Source organism: Lampetra fluviatilis, chromosome 7 (genome assembly GCF_964198595.1).
Source record: "Lampetra fluviatilis chromosome 7, kcLamFluv1.1, whole genome shotgun sequence".
NCBI lineage: Eukaryota > Metazoa > Chordata > Hyperoartia > Petromyzontiformes > Petromyzontidae > Lampetra > Lampetra fluviatilis.
The window spans coordinates 13,477,327-13,496,169 of NC_136281.1; the positions used below are offsets into that span (position 1 = coordinate 13,477,327).

At 47.4% G+C, this 18,843-nt stretch overlaps 1 protein-coding gene across 1 annotated transcript; it reads right to left on the minus strand.

Annotated features, from left to right (window-relative positions):
- Positions 1 to 630: 630 nt before the first annotated feature.
- On the minus strand, positions 631 to 18,754 carry LOC144933606 (dnaJ homolog subfamily C member 4-like). Its single transcript, XM_078858585.1, has 7 exons — positions 18,550 to 18,754; positions 9,114 to 9,260; positions 8,251 to 8,344; positions 6,282 to 6,499; positions 5,954 to 6,121; positions 5,325 to 5,411; positions 631 to 3,546 (listed from the first exon to the last, which is right to left on the minus strand). The coding sequence occupies exons 2-7, from the start codon at positions 9,188 to 9,190 to the stop codon at positions 3,450 to 3,452; spliced, it is 741 nt and encodes a 246-aa protein (XP_078714711.1). The 5' UTR covers positions 9,191 to 9,260; positions 18,550 to 18,754; the 3' UTR covers positions 631 to 3,449.
- Between the last annotated feature and the right edge of the window lie 89 nt (positions 18,755 to 18,843).

Consider the following 18,843-nt stretch of genomic DNA (forward strand, 5'->3'; position numbering starts at 1 on the left):
ATTGTACGCTCCATTAATATGGCATCTTTGTTGTTGTTGTTGTTGGTGAAATGAAGGGTGGTGCAGTGGGGTCTGCACACTGTGGAAGAATATCGGGAAGCTAAGTTCAACTCCAGGCGGTTAGGTGTCTTTATTGGTTATCAGAATCACAATATAAATTTATGCTGGAGGAATGCGATGATCTACAAAGTTTTTTTACAGATATCCAGATGTCCAGTTATAGATCAGCCCGAAATGGACTCGCCCTTAAATGAGAATCTGGTGGTGTGTGAACGTGAAATATCAGCAGCAGCAGCAGCACTGTCCACACCACCCGTTCGTGCGCTGTGCTGGTCTTCAAAGGCACCCGGAGACACGACTCATTCATGCTACAATGTAGAATATTTCTCGATCAAGGGCGAAAGATTCGAGACCAAGAATCCAGTCTTTGTTTCATTTGCCTGAAGATAACATTTGCTGATAATTTGCATAAATCACAAATAATTAAGTCAATCTTGAGGCTCGGTGATTGAGGGTTGGAGGCGTTGCAGTGATTGCTTGAAAGCCACTCGGCACAATAAGTTTATCCTCCTTTTGGTGGACGGGGCCACACTCAGCATCATGGAAAAAAAAACAGACTCCATATCGTCGTGCATATTGCCTGGCTTTATACATTTTCCGTCATATAGAATGCATTTTATATACTGTATATATATACACACACGTACACCGAAACACCGCGTACACCAAACAAGGCGAACGAGGTCTGCGAGTCAACGATTAATTCTCAAATGTCGCTTCTGACAATGCTGGTCACGATGACACAGCCAAACAAACGTCTAAATGAAACACTTTAAATAACATTACGTGAAGGGCATAGTGCAACGAAGCTTTTGGCTTTCCTTTAAGAAAACAAGTTTAAAACTTAACATGCATCCCCTCCCTCCCCCTAAGCAATACATGCTCACGTGGCTTTCGAAAGGATCCATTAACCACCAAATAAAATGCTTGTGGAAATCTGCGGTTCAAAGTTCATATCAATAAAAAATCCACATTATATGGTGTCATTCAGGAATAGCTGGCGAGCTGGTTTTTATTGTTAAAGGGTGAAAGTTTTATTTTACTCATTAAGGCAACGTGAAGTTTGTTATAACTTTAGCGATAACGCCTACAACATTCATGCCAGGGTTCTTCAAATGGTGGCCCGTGAGCCAGATGCACCCGGCAAAGGATCTTAAGAGTGGCCCACTGAGGTATGGCCCATCACGAGATACGACGACGGTGACTGAGACATTGAGACACTGATTAGCAGAGGTGGGACAAAGTCATTGTTATGCAAGTCCAAGTCGAGTCGCAAGTCATCAAATTCATGACTCGAGTCTGACTCGAGTCCAAGTCACATGACTCGAGTCCACATCTCATAGGTGGGACAAAGTCATTGTTATGCAAGTCCAAGTCGAGTCGCAAGTCATCAAATTCATGACTCGAGTCTGACTCGAGTCCAAGTCACATGACTCGAGTCCACACCTCTGCTGATTAGTGAGCTGAAAGAATGATAATAGATCAGAGAGCTGTAAATTATAGAGAAATGGAGCCAAGAGGTACATATTAGTGTTCTCAATGCCAAGTGCCATCGTACAATCTGGACACGTGGCCTGCCAGCACATGCCATTTGAATTATGTGGCCTGCCAGAAAAAAAAGTTGAACAAACCCTGGTTCTTGCTTTGGTAAAACTATGATACAGTGTAGCTCACAGTATACCGCAGCCAGTGTAAGATTACCCAGCCGTCGTTAACCCTGGGGCAGAAATGTCTCTACTATTGCATAGCGATCAGTTAAAAAAAAGACAATTAAATGCCGCTGTTGTCTATTTTCTAGAGTTCCGGCGCAATATACAGTAACCGCAGCTCCACTTGGATGTGCCCAAGTGTCCTTTTCAAGTCCGCTTCTCTCAGCGAGAGGCGTTCAACCCTCTATGTTGCTTTCACTGCTCCCGCCATGGAGGTGTGCGAGTCTAGACTTATCATCTAAAGTTGTGCAGTTCATCGCGGTTGTGTATTTGGTTAAAGGCCAGTCAGGCGGTGGTACCTGACGCTCCTTTTAACCATCTTTTAAAACAGAGCCCGAGTTATTTATATCAATTCCAAGGCGAATGTTTTGCCACCGACGATGGCGCCGATTAATCTGCTGCAGTTTATAGGTCTCACTTATTGATGACAAGCTTTTTCCTGGTTTTAAATAAAATCTTGAAGCCTTTTCACCGAGTCGAGTTACAATACAAACTTCGTTAGGTTCAATAAGCACTCTCTGGGATCTGGCAATTCCTGCTTAAATCAAGGTGCAGACAGCATTCTGCTCGACACAAAAGAACCGCGCGATCTGCCCAGACACTAGTCACGTTTCAGATGCAACGGCTGTGTCTACCGCAGTGTGGCCACAAGGCCATTCACCATCTCGCGCGATAACGCTGTGCAAGAGTTCACCCTGCCGGGCTGTATGAAACCGAAAAAAAATCTTCACAAAAGCCACGAGGACACGTGATACCGGGTGTTGCAACGGTGTAGTCTCGCCGCCCATTGCTGGCCGTGCCATTGAGGAATGGACATAGCGACTGGGGCGGTGATGACATTTGCAACAGAAACGAACGTGTGCGCTGCAATTGCCCGTTTTTACGAAATATTACGCCGCGTGTCCGTGCGCTACCAAAACGTTTTTTTGGATAGGACTTACGCGGCGTTTTTTCTTTCATCAGGTTTCTGAGCACAGGCCCTACACGGCCCAAAATGGCAAGCATCGAGCAACAGATATCATTATTGGAGGTGTAATACATAAGAGCGTAACACGTTTCTTGAATTGAGCAAGGTTATCATAAGAGCTTGGGAAAAGAGACGATGGCATGGCATTTCAAAGAGGAGCAGTGTACAGGACTGAAGCACAAACATAACTATTGAGACTTTCAATATGGTGGTTGAACACAGCATGGATGAAGCAGTCAGTTTGGTTAAACCGAGTCCTCAATTTGGGCAGAAAAACCCAAGAGTGAAGTGCATCCGTGGGAGCGGTTACCATGGGGGCAACGAGAGACGAGCGAGTATTCAGGAGGCAACTGTTGGGCGTTCAGCGTTAAATGTACGATTGGCAACACCTGTCTTTTCCCCAGATATTCGAGACCCACCGTGAGTGTGCCATCCGACTGACTCGAGTGATGCAGGCGTGGATGGAAAGTCACACTTCAAACACCGAAACCGCACTGTAAAAAAGCCGTACAATTTGCGAGCAGAACACTCAAATGCCTCCGGTTTTATCTTCAGTACCCAGCAGCATTATAATCCTGCAGCGCTTCAACGTCCAGAGGGTATAAAATGTTCACAGGGAAGGAACACCGTGAAAGAAAGAGCGACGGGGTGCGCCGTGGCGGCACGTAGAGTGGTGGGGGCTTGGCTCGACTTGGGGCTGGAGTGCAGATCGTTTACTCCACTCTGCAGTTCTCTTCCTTGCGGTGCTTGGCCACAAACTCTGTGTACTTCTGTCGCAGAATCTCATTTTGCTTCTCCACTCCGTTCACACTGCACCACAAATGTGGACACAAACTGAATGTTAGGAAAACAATTTGACCGTGGGCATCTTATAGTGACTCGAAATTCAAGTGCATCATACACATTATGCCTTTACCAAACCCACGTGCACTCAATGTACTGAAAATGTTACCTAGGCATTCAAGGTGTAACGATACACCGATTCCGAGACTCATGATACACGCAACGATTCTCATGCGTAAGAACGGGCGCTTTTCTAATCGTATTTAATGCAGGCAATGGCGATTACAGGACCCTTCCAATCACATGAGGCGTCAGCATTCACCACAATGTTGACGAGCAAATGTATTCTTGGATCGGATCCCACCTCTTTCACGATCACACAACAAGTGATTAGGCTGCTGTGATTAAGTTGCGAGGGATTTAGGCTGCTGTGATTAAGTTGCGAGGGATCAAAATGTTTCCATTCCTATCATTAATAGAATTACTTATACCAGCCCACTCCAATCCCTGCCTGCAACTTTAACAGTACAGAACCTTGTTGATTGAATTAAAACCACCTGATCGCGGGATATATAGACTATTACATGAAATAGCAGTCGGTTAGGTACTTGGGTAACATGTTTGGGTCACCTATCACGGTATAAATAATGTTTATAATTACCCACTGCCACCTACTGGTCACGGATCGGTGATTACCGAACTATAACTGGGCAAAATAGTAATTTATGTAACGGCTGCTGTACAGGAAACGGGAGCAATGTAATTGGGACACAATGAGCGCGAGTTAACGTTGCCTATTACCAAATCTCCCCAGAATGCGGGCATCTCGAATGCGCTCCTCTCACGGGGCTATGTTGTCAGCCAAGGGCAGTGGCTACAAGACGCATTATTTTGTGCTATGCTCCAACATCTATGCCGCACCATTTTCACAATAAGACACTGACGGGCATGGTGAAGTATGGCCAAAATCGGCCTCATGACTCACATGGCACGGGGAAGCCCTCATCCGCGGTGGATACAATAAAAGGGCTGGTACATACACGTGACCTTAAAATCAAATCTAAATGCAGTCGCAAACACTGACCAAACCCCAAAACTAAAAATACTCCCGGTGTAACTCTCACCCATGAAATGTCAACACTAACTCACATCTTAAACGGGCCAACAAATATCCCTAACCTAACGTGTAAGTGTCAAAATATAAGCTATCACCATCATGGGGGTAAGTAACGGACGCAGGCACGAAGCTTCACATGACCTCGTCACTCGCCCACGCACGTAGGCGCACGTGGTGCGTGGCGCGCCACAGGCACACACAAAGACAAAGATCCCCGTATAGCATTTAACAGGCTGCCGGGGCAAGTGCTGGTTGCGAGAGCCTATGAAGGCCGGAACAGCACATGAGGAGGTGAGTGGGCAACACCACACCCGGCCGCCTTGGTCTCCCCAGTGTTGATGGTTTTACACTGTACCACATACTCATTTAAGGCTGAGTCGACGTAGGGGAACCCCAGAACTGGTACAGATATTCGGCAGTTATTGGTCGTGAGTGCGCATCGAACTCTGGTTGCTGAGCTGGCAGCGTAGTGTGCTAACCACTCCACTAGCACTCCCCAGGGGGACACTCACACAAGCGTGTGTACGTACACACGCTTGTGTACCCGCGACGCTCACCGACACAGACGCGTGCCAAGAGAGACTGGCTCGCGCAAACGCATGCTTGTGCGGGCGCGTGTGTGCGGGCGTGCGAATGGTCACGTTTGCAGTGGTGGTGGTGGTGTGGGCCCCGTGCCAATTTGGCTCACCGGGCATTCTCCTTGGACATGTCGTAGATCTCGGTGTTGATGCGATCGCGCTCGTCCATAAAATGTGAGTGTACCTCACCCAGCTTCCTGCACGCGGATCAATCGATGAACACCACATGCCACCACCATAACAGCGGTGATGGTGAGATATAGAGAATGGATGAAACTTGTAAGTGGGTGTGCAGGTGGAATTAGTGATTGAGTGAATGAGTAGTATATGGGTGGTTTGGTGAGGTGGGGGAATTGATTGAGTGCGTGAGTGAGTAGGTGAGTAGGTGAATGAGTAAGCAAGTGAGAGGTTTGGTGAATAGGTGAATGAAGTGTTGATTTAGTGAATTAGTGACCCAGTAAGTAAACGATTGCTTTAGTGAGTGGGTGAGTTCAAGGGTAAGCAAGTGGGTGAGTGAGTGGGTAAATTAGTTCGTCAGTAGGTATGTTAGTGGCGATTGAATAAATAGGTCAGTGGCCATGCGTCAGTTAGCAAGCGATTAAGTGGCCGTCCAAGTGAGCAATCTGGTGAGCAAGTAGGTTGACAAGGTGTACAAGCAAATACGTTGGTGAGCAATGAGTGAACGAGCGAGTGGTTGTAGAATGAGTGCACGGTCGTGGCGCAGGTGTGAGCATGGTACCGGTATCCTAGGTAGTGCAGCCCCATGCTGAGGCATATGAAGAGGAGGCAGCCGCCCACGATGAGGCGACTTCTGCGCTGGTAGCTCTTGCTGTGCGTGAACGCGCTCTGCTCGGGGTTTGGAGGGCGGAACTGCTCCCAGTACATCCGGTCACGCTCCCACTCAGCGCTGTAAGGACGCAAAACGCAAACGCCCCCTTGTTTAGCCGTGTGTATCTGCAGTGCGGGGTTTCCTAGTCCTCACAACCCACCATGGTGCGGCCTGCCGCGTTGACCCATCTTTTTCATTCGGATACGAATTGCCTGGAGAGGCCACCACACGGACGTACCTTTGCGCGTATCTCTGTTTCTCTGTGAACCCAGGGGACTGGAAGGGCCAAGTCTCGGGGGCGCGCCCCCCCGGCTGGGACGTCGCGGCCTGCGACAAGTGTAGGCCGATGTCGTACTGGTGGCGCGTCACCGGCTTGCTCAGCACCATGTAGGCCTCGTTCAGCTTCACGAAGCGGCCGTGCAGCTCGGGGTCACACGGATTGCGGTCCGGATGCAACTGCACATCAATAGACAGACAGACACATTTTTGTCTTTGTAGCCTCACTCCTGTCGCACCGTACAATACGGTAAAAAATAGATTTATATCGCGTCAACTACATCTCAAGACGCTCTAGGAATAAACAGCTGAGCACGCGCATCGTGTAAACGGTACTATATATACAGTATATATTCCAGAGAAGAGTTAGGCATAGGCAGAAGAAAGGAAGGTCTGGAGCCTGGACTTAAACAGTACAGGTGAATGGGGGGCATTCCAAATTGAGTTGAGGTTGACAACGATTCAACAGGAGACCTTGGCGACTGGATAGGAGAGGGGAGTGTAGGCAGCGGCAAGTTCATGGAGAAACACTGGATTGGGAGCCAACGGAGGAACTGGAGAACTGGGGTGATGTGCCGTCCCATCCATCGAATTGATGTCAGCTCTGGGTACGGAGGACAACGGTCAAAGTATGATGGCGATGATGACTCATCGACATCAGGTGCTCGTTCCAGGCCAAGTTTCCCTTGAGGAGGCACAAGCTAGGTTTACATTTATGCACAAGCAAGCCCTTGTGCGTAAACGCACACACAACCACACATGGGTGCCAGTCGTGTATGAATGAGCCCTCGGACGTGTGCGTGCTTGCTCAATGAGCTGCCAATAATTATTTTAAACCGTCTGACATTTAGGCTCTTTCCATGGGCCGCATAATTACTGACATTACATTCCCCTTTGGCTTTTATAGAGTGTGAGCACTCTATAAAAGCCAAAATCAGTACGCAAATTCGGATATTGCACAACAGTTCGATGTCTGTTTCAGCCATAATCTTATAATTATAAATCCTTTGCGTCCATAACACGATACAATTTTGATTTCTGTAGCATCGAGATGCAACTCAGTCTCAAGCCGCTGTACAAACTGGGAGCAACGAGCACAGAGAGAGACAGCAGCAGTTCTTAATCAGTGGCATTTACGCCGCAGGCAACAATGGACACATTCTATGGTGGCACGGAAAAAAAAATCAAACAAAAGTATACAATGTACTTCTCCCACAATTAACGTTGGGTTATTTGTATTGCATAAGTTGCCCTTTTCTCGTGTGGAGATGATCTGAACGTAGGTTGCATGTTACTTACCAGAGTAAGCTTGGAATTCGGTATGAAACGATTGTATTTTGACATTGCGGCATTATTCAATTCTCATTTGCCACCGCATTGGTGCATAAAAAGGTTGAAACAAACCCCACAGAGCATTTCATAGGGTGGAATGCCACACGTCGGAGGGGACCGAGATGACGTTTCTGGTAAAAGTGCGAGTGAAGACACTTCACTGAGACAGTTAGTCGTAGGCATAACAGAAGGGAAGAGGAAGGTCTTGAGACCGGGTCTGAACAGGGAGTCCAAGCGCTTTGCCGTGGTTGCTGTGACTGATTAATAAACATGGCACACAGCGGCAGTCCCCCCCTGCAAAGGCATGTTTGAAACTAAGAGGGATTTTACACAGTTCGAATTAAGTTACCAGTAGCAAACTCTTTAATGAGCTCATTTAAATTTTTACCCAACGAAATATGCTTTCCCTTACACGATGTTTTTTTCAAGTGTTATCATCTTTCAGGTTTTGACACGTACGCGCTGATTGATTAGGAATCCCGACACAAGAGCCAGGCGCAATGTCCCTGGGATGTGGGCGATATCAGCCGGCACATCTTCCAAACCCCAATATTTCCAAGTGTGGAAGGGGGCGTCGAGAAGGCGGTGTGCGACGAGACCTGCTTGGACAGCTGGAAAAATGCAGCCTTGATCTGCTCCATAGATGCGTTGGAAGCCACTCCCAGGACCTCGTAGTGCGACTGTCGGCACATCCTGATCAGTGTCCACGCCATCCCCAAACAGAAACACACGCACGCACGCACACACCCACGCACACACACACACACACGTGCACACAGACAGCAGCCGTCGGCGCCGACCGTTAACGAGCCCCGACATCAATCGCCGCGACTTGCACACGAAAGTTCTGACCGCTCGCCAGGGGTCAAAATGTTGAGGTGGAAATTATTTGGCACGGGTCTGATCATGTGTTTGGATAAGTCATGTCTGACGTCAGACAAGGCTGGCGGGCAATGTCACGTCAACAAACTGTTTCATCGGGGTGCCGAGACAAATACGAGTGGCTCGCTTGGTCTTGTGTAGTTGTATTTGCCAACGGTATCACTCGGGTGAAATGAGATAAACTCGCTCTGTGAAGCCTCCACGTGTGTGCGAGGCTTTACGGCGTTGTTGCTGTTAATTCACTAGAGACCTGGGCTGCATGCTACCACATATCTCGTGCAATAATTCAGACCTGCCGATCACTAGTTACCCATTGTCAACACTCAGTTTAGGTGTATACAATGATGTGAAACAAACCTGTACGCAAGGAGACGAAAAACAAAAGCAAGAAATTATACTAACGAGGGTAAAAACGGTACAAGCATTTGTAAAAATGTGACCGAATTATGAATATTCATCCAATCGCTGCGAGGAGTTGTGAATCGTTGCGAGGAGTTGTGAGTAGCCCATGCCCAGCTGAGGGTATGTGTCCTTCCCTGAGGTGGGCCTTGTGCGGTGCGTGGGGCGATTTGAATCACACCTGCTGGTGTAGAGGGAGCGGCGAGGAGAGTGTCTCAGGCAGGCCCTGCAGACGCTTTCCTGCAGGTACACCTGCATAGCCGATCGTCTGACGAAGTCTCCCAGAGTGCAGCTCGAGGAGGTGAGTAGCTCACACTCTCCTGGGTGCCTGTGCAAAGACAAAATCGTCATCAACCATGATCCATCCACCGCTGAATGAAGGTTTACTCAAGCCACCACCGCTGCCACCATCTCTCACGGTCTTGCGCCTCGGGCAATCACTGGACTGGGATCAAAATGATGAAAAAAAGAAGTGGATGAGAGTGGGCTAGAGTGCTTTTGGAAAAGTGAACAATGAAAATCGTACGCACATACAATACACACACAATAATCACACAGAAGAATTCCCTCATCAAAACACTACACTATAGGGCTCGTTGCATTTTCGACCAGCACCACCTAGCCAGTGAGCTTGAGCACGTATGCCAGGCTCTCAGCAGGAATGGATATTCTGACCGCACAATCCGCAAAGCTGCATCCCCAACCATGGGTAGAGAACCATCTGAGGACCCAATCAAAGCTATCACCTCGCCATACCAAGCAGGGGTCACCAAAAGTATTTCCAAAATCTTGAACAAACACAAGATCCAAGTTTGGTTCAATTCAGTACACAAAATCCGTGATTTGATCCCATCGGCGAAGGATGCGATTCCGGACATGCAATGTCCTGGTGTCTATAAGCTGAGTTGTGTCTGCGGCAGCAGTTACATTGGTGAAACGAAGCGACGTGTCTCAGACCGGGTTCACGAACACAAAGAGGATTTGAAACACAGTAGAACCAACATCTCGGCGGTGGCGGATCATTGTTTCAACGCTGTGGGCACACATGACATTCTTAATTTGGAGCTTTCGTGACTGCAGGAATTATTCTTTGGTTCTTTCGGTTAAGTCACGTCTAAAAATAAAATAATAAATTTTATTTTAGACGTGACTTAACCGAAAGAACCAAAGAATAACACATGACATTGTTTTTTATGAGACCAAGGTGCTCTGCAAACCCTCGGACTACCATTAGAGATTTGTTCATGAAGCCATCCAGATATACAAACACAGACAAAACTTTCATCGAGAAGATGGATTCAGATTGAGCAATCATTGGAAGGACGTGATAAACTATGTCAAGTTTTAACTGCTGTGACTCTCACTCTTACACCCGTGCTGTTTTCGTTTACTAATTCAAGCTCATTGACATGCCAATTTCTCCAGCCCCCACCCGTCGCTGCACGCCACAAACCCTCCCCCCTCTCCTCCCGTGAACTCCTGCAGCCACGACTCTACAAACCCCCCCTTCCCCCCCCCGTGCCTATATAAAGCCACAACAGCAGATCATTCTTTCTCACCTGATGACGGACGCTTGTGTTGCGACCGAAACGTCGTGTTCTTTTATTATTTTTTCTATCTACATGCCTTTACCGAAAACAGGACCCTGCGGGGTGGGCTGGTAGGAATAATACTAATACCGGTACAGGGATATCGACCGCACACACACGCACACACACACACGCACATACACGTACACACGCACACACACACACGCACACACACCGCACGCACACACACACACGTACACACACATGCACGCACGCACACGCACACGTAATGAAGTTGTGTTGCTACGCTTCCAGTTCGCCGTGAATAACGATCCGAAGCCCAATAGCGCCCATTCATCACGCCCAGGGGTCGGCAACCTACGGCTCCGGAGCCGCATGCGGCTCTTTACGGGCTGCTTCTTGACGATATGTACGTGAGTACAGTATGTACTCAGATGCATTGCGGCTCTTGAAATACTGAATTTTGTACCGAATTGGAAAGAAATGGCTCTTCTTGTTATTTTGGTTGCCGACCCCTGATCACGCCGCTCGAGTGGGCCGGACACGCACACACGCACGCACACACATGCACACAGTCACACATATACACACACGCACGCACACACGCACACACAGACACGCACACACACGCGCATACACACGCACACACACGCACGCAAACACACACGCACACACACGCGCATACACACGCACACACATACACACACGCACGCACGCGCACATACGCGCACACACACATACACACGCGCACACACACACGCACCTCTCACCTGCAAGGCAGCGGTCGCCGCTTCTCCTCCCACATCTCTCGTCGCGGCAGCTGTAACGATGGTGCAAGTTTGTTTTTATCATCAATTCCTCCTCCACCCCTCCCCGCCACTGTTCACCCACCAGAATAAATGAGTTCGCCCATAGTCAGTCGATCAAAAAGTTTCGCCGTGAGGCACCGGAAGCGACGGCCATCTTGTTTAATTCACATCACAGGGGGAGCGGGCGGCCATCTTGTCGGACAGGGTCATGGCAAGTGTTTGCAGTAGGGGGCGATGTTGATACACGGACGGACGGACGGACGGACGGACGGACGGACGGACGGACGGACGGACGGACGGACGGACGGACGGACGGACGGACGGACGGACGGACGGACGGACGGACGGACGGACGGACGGACGGACGGACGGACGGACGGACGGACGGACGGACGGACGGACGGACGGACGGACGGACGGACGGACGGACGGACGGACGGACGGACGGACGGACGGACGGACTAATCTATTGGTGGTCTGGTCCACTTCGTTCCTACCAGTATAACCAGAGAGTATCTACCCATTTAAGGCTGAGTCAAGCTTGGGGAGGCCCTGGAGTGGTTCAGATAACAGCCACTAAGTTGGCCGTGTGGTGGAATTGAACTCAGGTTACCAGGTTTGTAGCGCAGTGTGCTAACCACTACTTTACCACTCCCATATATAGCGATACGTCATCTCGACAAATGACAGCACTTCTTCGCCAGCATCACATGCCACCTTATCTTGATGCACTCCGCCACACTCATGCACAACAGTCCCAGGACGCTGCACGTCAATGGGAAGTTTAATAAACAAGGGCAAACGGTGTCAGATCACCGGATGTGGCACCGACCCGGAAGCGAGAAGCAATGGGTAGAAATTGTGTCAAGAGGACAGGAGTTGAAAATGAAATGTTTACACTCCAGCATATATTGATTGAATCCCTCTGTGCCTTTAGATACACCACACTTACACCAGCGATGGGATGAAGCGGTGGCCTGCTAGACCTGGCAACCCAAGTGCGAGTCCCAACAACCTATTAACATCGGTGGCGAGTGATTTCTAAACCAGTCGAGGCCTTCTGACGCTTTCACCTGCAATAAGCTGCATAGGGAAATACCGTCTAACAACTCCCCATGATAGAAATGGCATGGAGAGGCCTTCCTCCAGCAGTGGACTGACAAAAGTGGCTACGCATTTATTTCTTCTTTACACCAGTTAATGAGCGGCCTTTCAGCGCACATTTAATTACGCTTCAACTCCAACACACTGCATAAGAACGTTTAGAAAATGTAAAAGGGTAAAAGGCCCGATTATGTTACCATTACATTTTGTGAGCATCGGCCTCTGTGTCCAATACCCTGTAATTCCGTTACACTTGAACCGAAAATTGGTCTGTGTTTGTTTTCGTATTCTAGATAGTACAGCATATGATTTAGAACCGTGTTTTATTCTTATGCCTTCTGCATTTACACGCTGAGTGTCTGTGGTCAGCATTGTGTTGAACGGCAATGTTATGCTGTCAAAGCAATGTGGGCCTGGATCACAACGGTGAAGTTACACTCAGCAAACTCTTGTAAACGGCACTGAACAAAGCAGAGGATGGTTGGGGACCAAATAATGATGGTGATGATGATGGTCCAGGTAATGATGATAAATGTGATGAAACAGGTAAACATGACAATGCAGGTAATGTTTATTCTGACAATGATGAAGGTGATGATGCAATAATGAAAGTGATGACAATGATAATGGGGATACACGTAATTATGATAACGATGACGGTGGTGGTGATGATAGACGCAATGATATTGGTGACGATACAGAACATCATCACGACGATGGTAGTGAAGACAGATACCATGAGCATAATGATAACAAAGATGACAGTGACTATAAGGATATCAAACAAGATAAAAGTGGTGATGATACAGATAATAATACAGGTGATGATGAAGACGATGATATAGGTAATGATGCTGGTGCCGCAGCTGCTATAGCCGATGCGACGCGGTGCTATGTGGGGCCACGGACAATGTTTGGTCCTCTGACCGGAAGCCTTTTCGAAGCACAGCGGTGAATTTATGTATTTATAACAAAACAATGTTGGGCCCTCCCCTGCCTCTGCACAATGCCGTGACCAACTTAGGTTTTGTGGTGACACTGGCACGAGGGATATGCAGAACCGATGCCAGCGGCACATGCACCCACTGCCCCCAAACCAGGTGCTCGACATCCGAGGACCCTCTTCAAGCAGTCCGCCGCTAGTGGCTCATGCCGCCGCCACCCCCGTTCGGCTGTTTCACGGCCCGCCTCGCAAAGTGTCTCAGTGTCTCGCAGGAATTCAATGCTCTTAAGAATAGCCCAGAGTTCGACCACGGTCACAGATCTCAAAACCACAAACTGCATAGCGATGCCATGTGCCCGCTTTGATCAGTGGCTAGCAGAGTTTCAGATATTCACCAGGTTTCTCCTCACCATGCTCGACATTACCACATTCACATTGCCGAGCAACTTGCATGTCATGAGAAAGAATAAGAATGCATTCGCAGTGGGTAGAGGATTTAGGTTGAAGTAAGGCATAACAGCTATGCACTTTAAAATCATATTGAAAACTCATTTCTTTAGAACTGTGTTTAGTTTGTTGTCCTTCCATAGCAACTCTTATTTAGCACGGTTGGCTACGTACAGTGCGAAAGAAATTCAACATACGTACATACATGCCCAACATGCATTTTACGGGCAAGTGAAATTAGTCTATACGCACACATCGGAAATGGTCAACGTTGTGATATGTTTGTTAATCAATGCCACCGCATGTGTGAGAAGATGAAACTGCCTAAAAAGAAAACCTCACCCTCTAATGTCTACGCTTTAACTGATAATGAATGATCGTGCTTACGATGCTCCGATTAATCTTCGAAGGCTTGGCAAGAGATGACATGAGCCGAGGTAGTGTCAGTAGGAAGCCCCCAATGAAGAGGTTGTCCCTCCTCATGGCTTTCGACGATGATGATTACCATTTAAACATAAATCATAGCTGCAGCTCGGTCATTAAAAAAAATAAAATCCCTCGTGAGACTGCGACGATGTTTCCGTGCCGTCACCGTTACACTGTGCATTCGTGAGCATGACGAGGAAGTAAGCTCACGTCATGCCACCTTTGCAACCAGCGTTCACACACAGGCACGCGTAGCCCATTGACAGACATCACAGCAATAAAAGAGCACCCGGATGTGTGATAAATATAACTCGCCTGCGACTGGACGGCTCTAAATGAAATGGCATTGGTGCAATTTTGATTTTGTCTATCCCTATCTATAATTCACCACTTTAATAAGCATATAGACACTGCTCTACAATACAGTCATAGGGATAAATTATAGAAAAAACGTATATTTTCAAGCATCCACATCTGCCACCGATTTCAAAACTGAACACGTTTTAAATCGTCTAATTCTCTCCTCTAACCCTACTTACACAACCATTCCCTCTACTCTACTACTACCAAAATCAGTTAACTCTACCCCCTATCTCCAGTTATTAGCGACCTTATACTGGTAGGAACCTCCTGGTTACACCAGCCCACATGAAATTATTGTGTCCATCGTGCGTCCAAAAATGGGAGGGGTGGGGCTGGGTGGAGAGGGGAGGGTGGGGAGGGGCTGGGTGGGGAGGGTGCCAAGGGGCTGGGTGGGGAGGGGTGGGTGGGGAGGGGCTGGGTGGGGAGAGTGGGGAGGGGCTGGGTGGAGAGGGTGGGGCTGGGTGGGGATTGTGGGGCTGGGTGGGGGGTGGGAGGGGTTGGGCTGGGTGGGGAGAGGCTGGTCACCCCGTGGTGCCCTTATAAAACTCAACGCTTAACCTACTCACGCCGGCTTGTGCCCGCCCTCACAGTCGGCCATATTTGCGGAATACACCACGCCGCCGTTGACCCTGGCCATTGACCGAGCAACCCAACGTTCCTACCAGCTCCCTCCGCAGCAGGAATGTGTATCTTATACATTTTACTCCCAAGGATGAGCCGGGATGTGGAACAGTGTTTTGGTGAGGTAGGTCAGTGGCAGATTTGCAGATCGCAAAAGCAAGAGCTGAAATTACTTTGATTGCCAAAGCATAATTGGCACTCCATGACCCCTGCGGTTAAGAAACAGAGGATGATTATAATAAGCCCTATACGGCTTCACGATAATTGTAACACTGCCATTAACCATATACATAACTCTGCAACTAACATTGACCATAATCACATGCATAAGCCTACTTGCTTACCCCTTACCCATAACGCTTTCCCCAACGCTAGAAGATGCATCCTGCACGCGTCGTCTGTTTGTAGTTTCCCTGCGGTTTATTTTCTCACGGCTCAAGCGTTGACCCCCCCCCCCCACGTGCTGCCTCGCCGTGTGCTGGCCCAGTGTGGCAGCAGCGAAGGCGGAGAAATGTGTCGGTAAGCATGAGTAGGCAGAACACAGCACAGTCCATCGTCACGATTGTTCTCGGCGGAAAGCGACGGCACCCATCACATCCGTGTCGTGGCAAAGTCTGAAACTTTTTTAAAAACACGCTTTAATGAAATGTACCCTACTAGTAATGGCAGAACTCCACGACTCCAGAAAGTGGCCCCGAGCTTGCCATAACTAAAGGGACCGTGGCCAATTACAGCCAACGTCAGTTTACCGTGGACAATTAGACCCAAGGCGAAACATAACATATAAAAAAGATTGTTTGCAAATGTTTTTAAATTTTTTATGATAGAATATAGTATTGTCATCAGTATGACATAAGTATACCAAGTTTGCAGTCGATACCACATTGGGAAGTGGGTTAAAATTGAGTGTAAAAAAATGATGTTTTCATAAAATGTTTATGCGAGACCAGATTTCCATTCTCATTCGCTGGATCATAATTGCACTTCGTAATGATCAGCATCATCGACCACTGTCGATCAACTGCTTGACGGTTTCCGCAAGCCACCATAATCTCTCACAATCCCTGAGTTGTGATTAAAACAATGCATTTACTTGACAAGAGATTAAGGACATATCAACATGTGCTCAGGTCTGCGTTATTATCATCATCAGCCATGATCTATCGTCTGCTGGATGAAAGCTTCCTAATGCAACTGACATCTACCATGGTTCTCCAATGTGGCCTGGTCTGAAGTGGGATTATTATTTTAAAACTTGGTCAAACTTTTTTACGTGAATTATTTCACACAAAAATCTCTGTGAAGATCCAATGAACGAGTTTCCATTTAAGACGCGTGTCCAAGCACTCACGCAAATAAAAACATTCTCCTTTCAAGTGACTTTTAAAAGACATTTTTTTTATTCCTCCAACAGGATGCCCGAATCTGTTTACCTCAAATAGATGGTACTTAATCGAGGAGTAAAAAAAAACAAAAACCCTGTGATTATATGTAATCCAATAAATTGTATTCTATAACAGTGTGTGCGTAAAATGTAATTATAGTGCTTAAGCGATGTGTCATTGGTGTCCGTCTGCACACAGGTTTTGTTATGCCCCACACACAATCATGGATGCATTTATAGATAATAACGCAATGCTTTCTAATGAGCCTCTTACTTTATTCTCAACAGGTTAATGTGGTGAAAGCGATGTCTCCATCATCTTACAGAGGAGAGTTGCAGGCCACATTTAATGATTGCAATGATATTGGTGGGAGTCGTACTTGGAGACTTTTAATTAAATGTTGTTTTCCCGATAATTTCTTCCTAGTCTTAGAACTTATTTCTACACTTCCATTTAATTAACTGTTAGCTAATTTAGCAAATGGATATTCGTATTAATTCCATTATTTCGCCGTTTCTTCATTACAGTATTTGTGTTTATCGCGTTATCGTTGTGCTGTCTGCTTCTGTCTTGCACCACAACCGGAGATCTTTTTATGAAAGACGATTTATAAATAGAATAATTATTTCTGTATTTCAGTGCGGTGTCTATAATTGGATTAGCCTGAAGTGTGACAGGTAACAGGTCTGACTAAATGTGGTTTAAAAATGGCATACGTTAACTTCGTTTCTAAATCAATAACTCTATCAAGAATTCTCATATCACATAACGAAAACAATCACCATCATCATCACCCTTGTCATCTCTCAGCATCATCAACTGTAACATCTCCATCACCACCATCACCTATACCAGGACCATCATCAACATCCTGTGATCTCCATCATCACACCATTATGATCGCCTGTCATCTCCAACACCATCACCTTTTACAGCATCATCATTACAGAAAAATTGCACTTAATACAATAACAATCATACCTGTAGGATCATTAATTATCATCACCTGTATGATGAGTGATCACTACAATCACCATCACATGCATTGTCGTCGCCAATATCACAAAACGATTACAATCACATCACTACCAACACCATATATACGAATACTAATACAGTACAACCATAAACACCAACGCTACAACCATCATCAAAACCACCACCAATATCACCTGTCATCATCATTATCACGACCAACATCAATATTACCTGTGACCATCATTATCACTCCGACTACCAACATCAATATCACCTCTCATCATTATCACTCCTATTACCACCACCAATATCACCTGTTATCATCATTATCACTCCTATTACCACCACCAATATCACCTATTACCATCATCACTACCATGTCAACCAATATCACCTGTCACCATCATTATCACTTCCACCACCACCAATATCACCTGTTACCATCATCACTACCATGTCAACCAATATCACCTGTCACCATCATCATCACTACCACCACCACCACCAATGTCACCTGTCACCATCATCATCACTACCACCACCACCACCAATATCACCTGTCACCATCATCATCACTACCACCACCACCACCACCAATATCACCTGTTACCATCATCATCACTACTACCACCACCAATGTCACCTGTTACCATCATCACTACCATGTCAACCAATATCACCTGTCACCATCATCATCACTACCACCACCACCACCAATGTCACCTGTCACTATCATCATCACTACTACCACCACCACCAATATCACCTGTCACCATCATCATCACTACTACCACCACCATCATCATCACTACCATGTCAACCAATGTCACCTGTTACCATCATCATCACTACTACCACCACCAATATCACCTGTTACCATCATCATCACTACCACCAATGTCACCTGTCACCACTGATCAACAACAACACCATCACCACCACCACCACAGTCCCCTTCTCTTCACTGTCCCACGACCTCACCGGCGCTTACCGCTGCTGCTCGAGCGCCACAGCACCGGGCTCCCGCGAGCAGAAGCCCCTCGAAGCCCCTCGGTGTCCCGGCGTCTCCTATCGCCCCCTCGACAGGGAGCGCGCACTGCGGGGGGGTTGGGGGGCATCCGAGCCGCGCAGATCGCGAGGAAAACTCAGCGGCTGGGGGGACGCATTCGCAGATGTCGATTCCTCGATTACGTCGCTGGCCGATTCGCGCGTTGTCGATTCGCGCATTGCTTTTAATCCTCGTCGATTCGGAAATCGATTCCGTGGTTTAATTTAACGTTCAGGG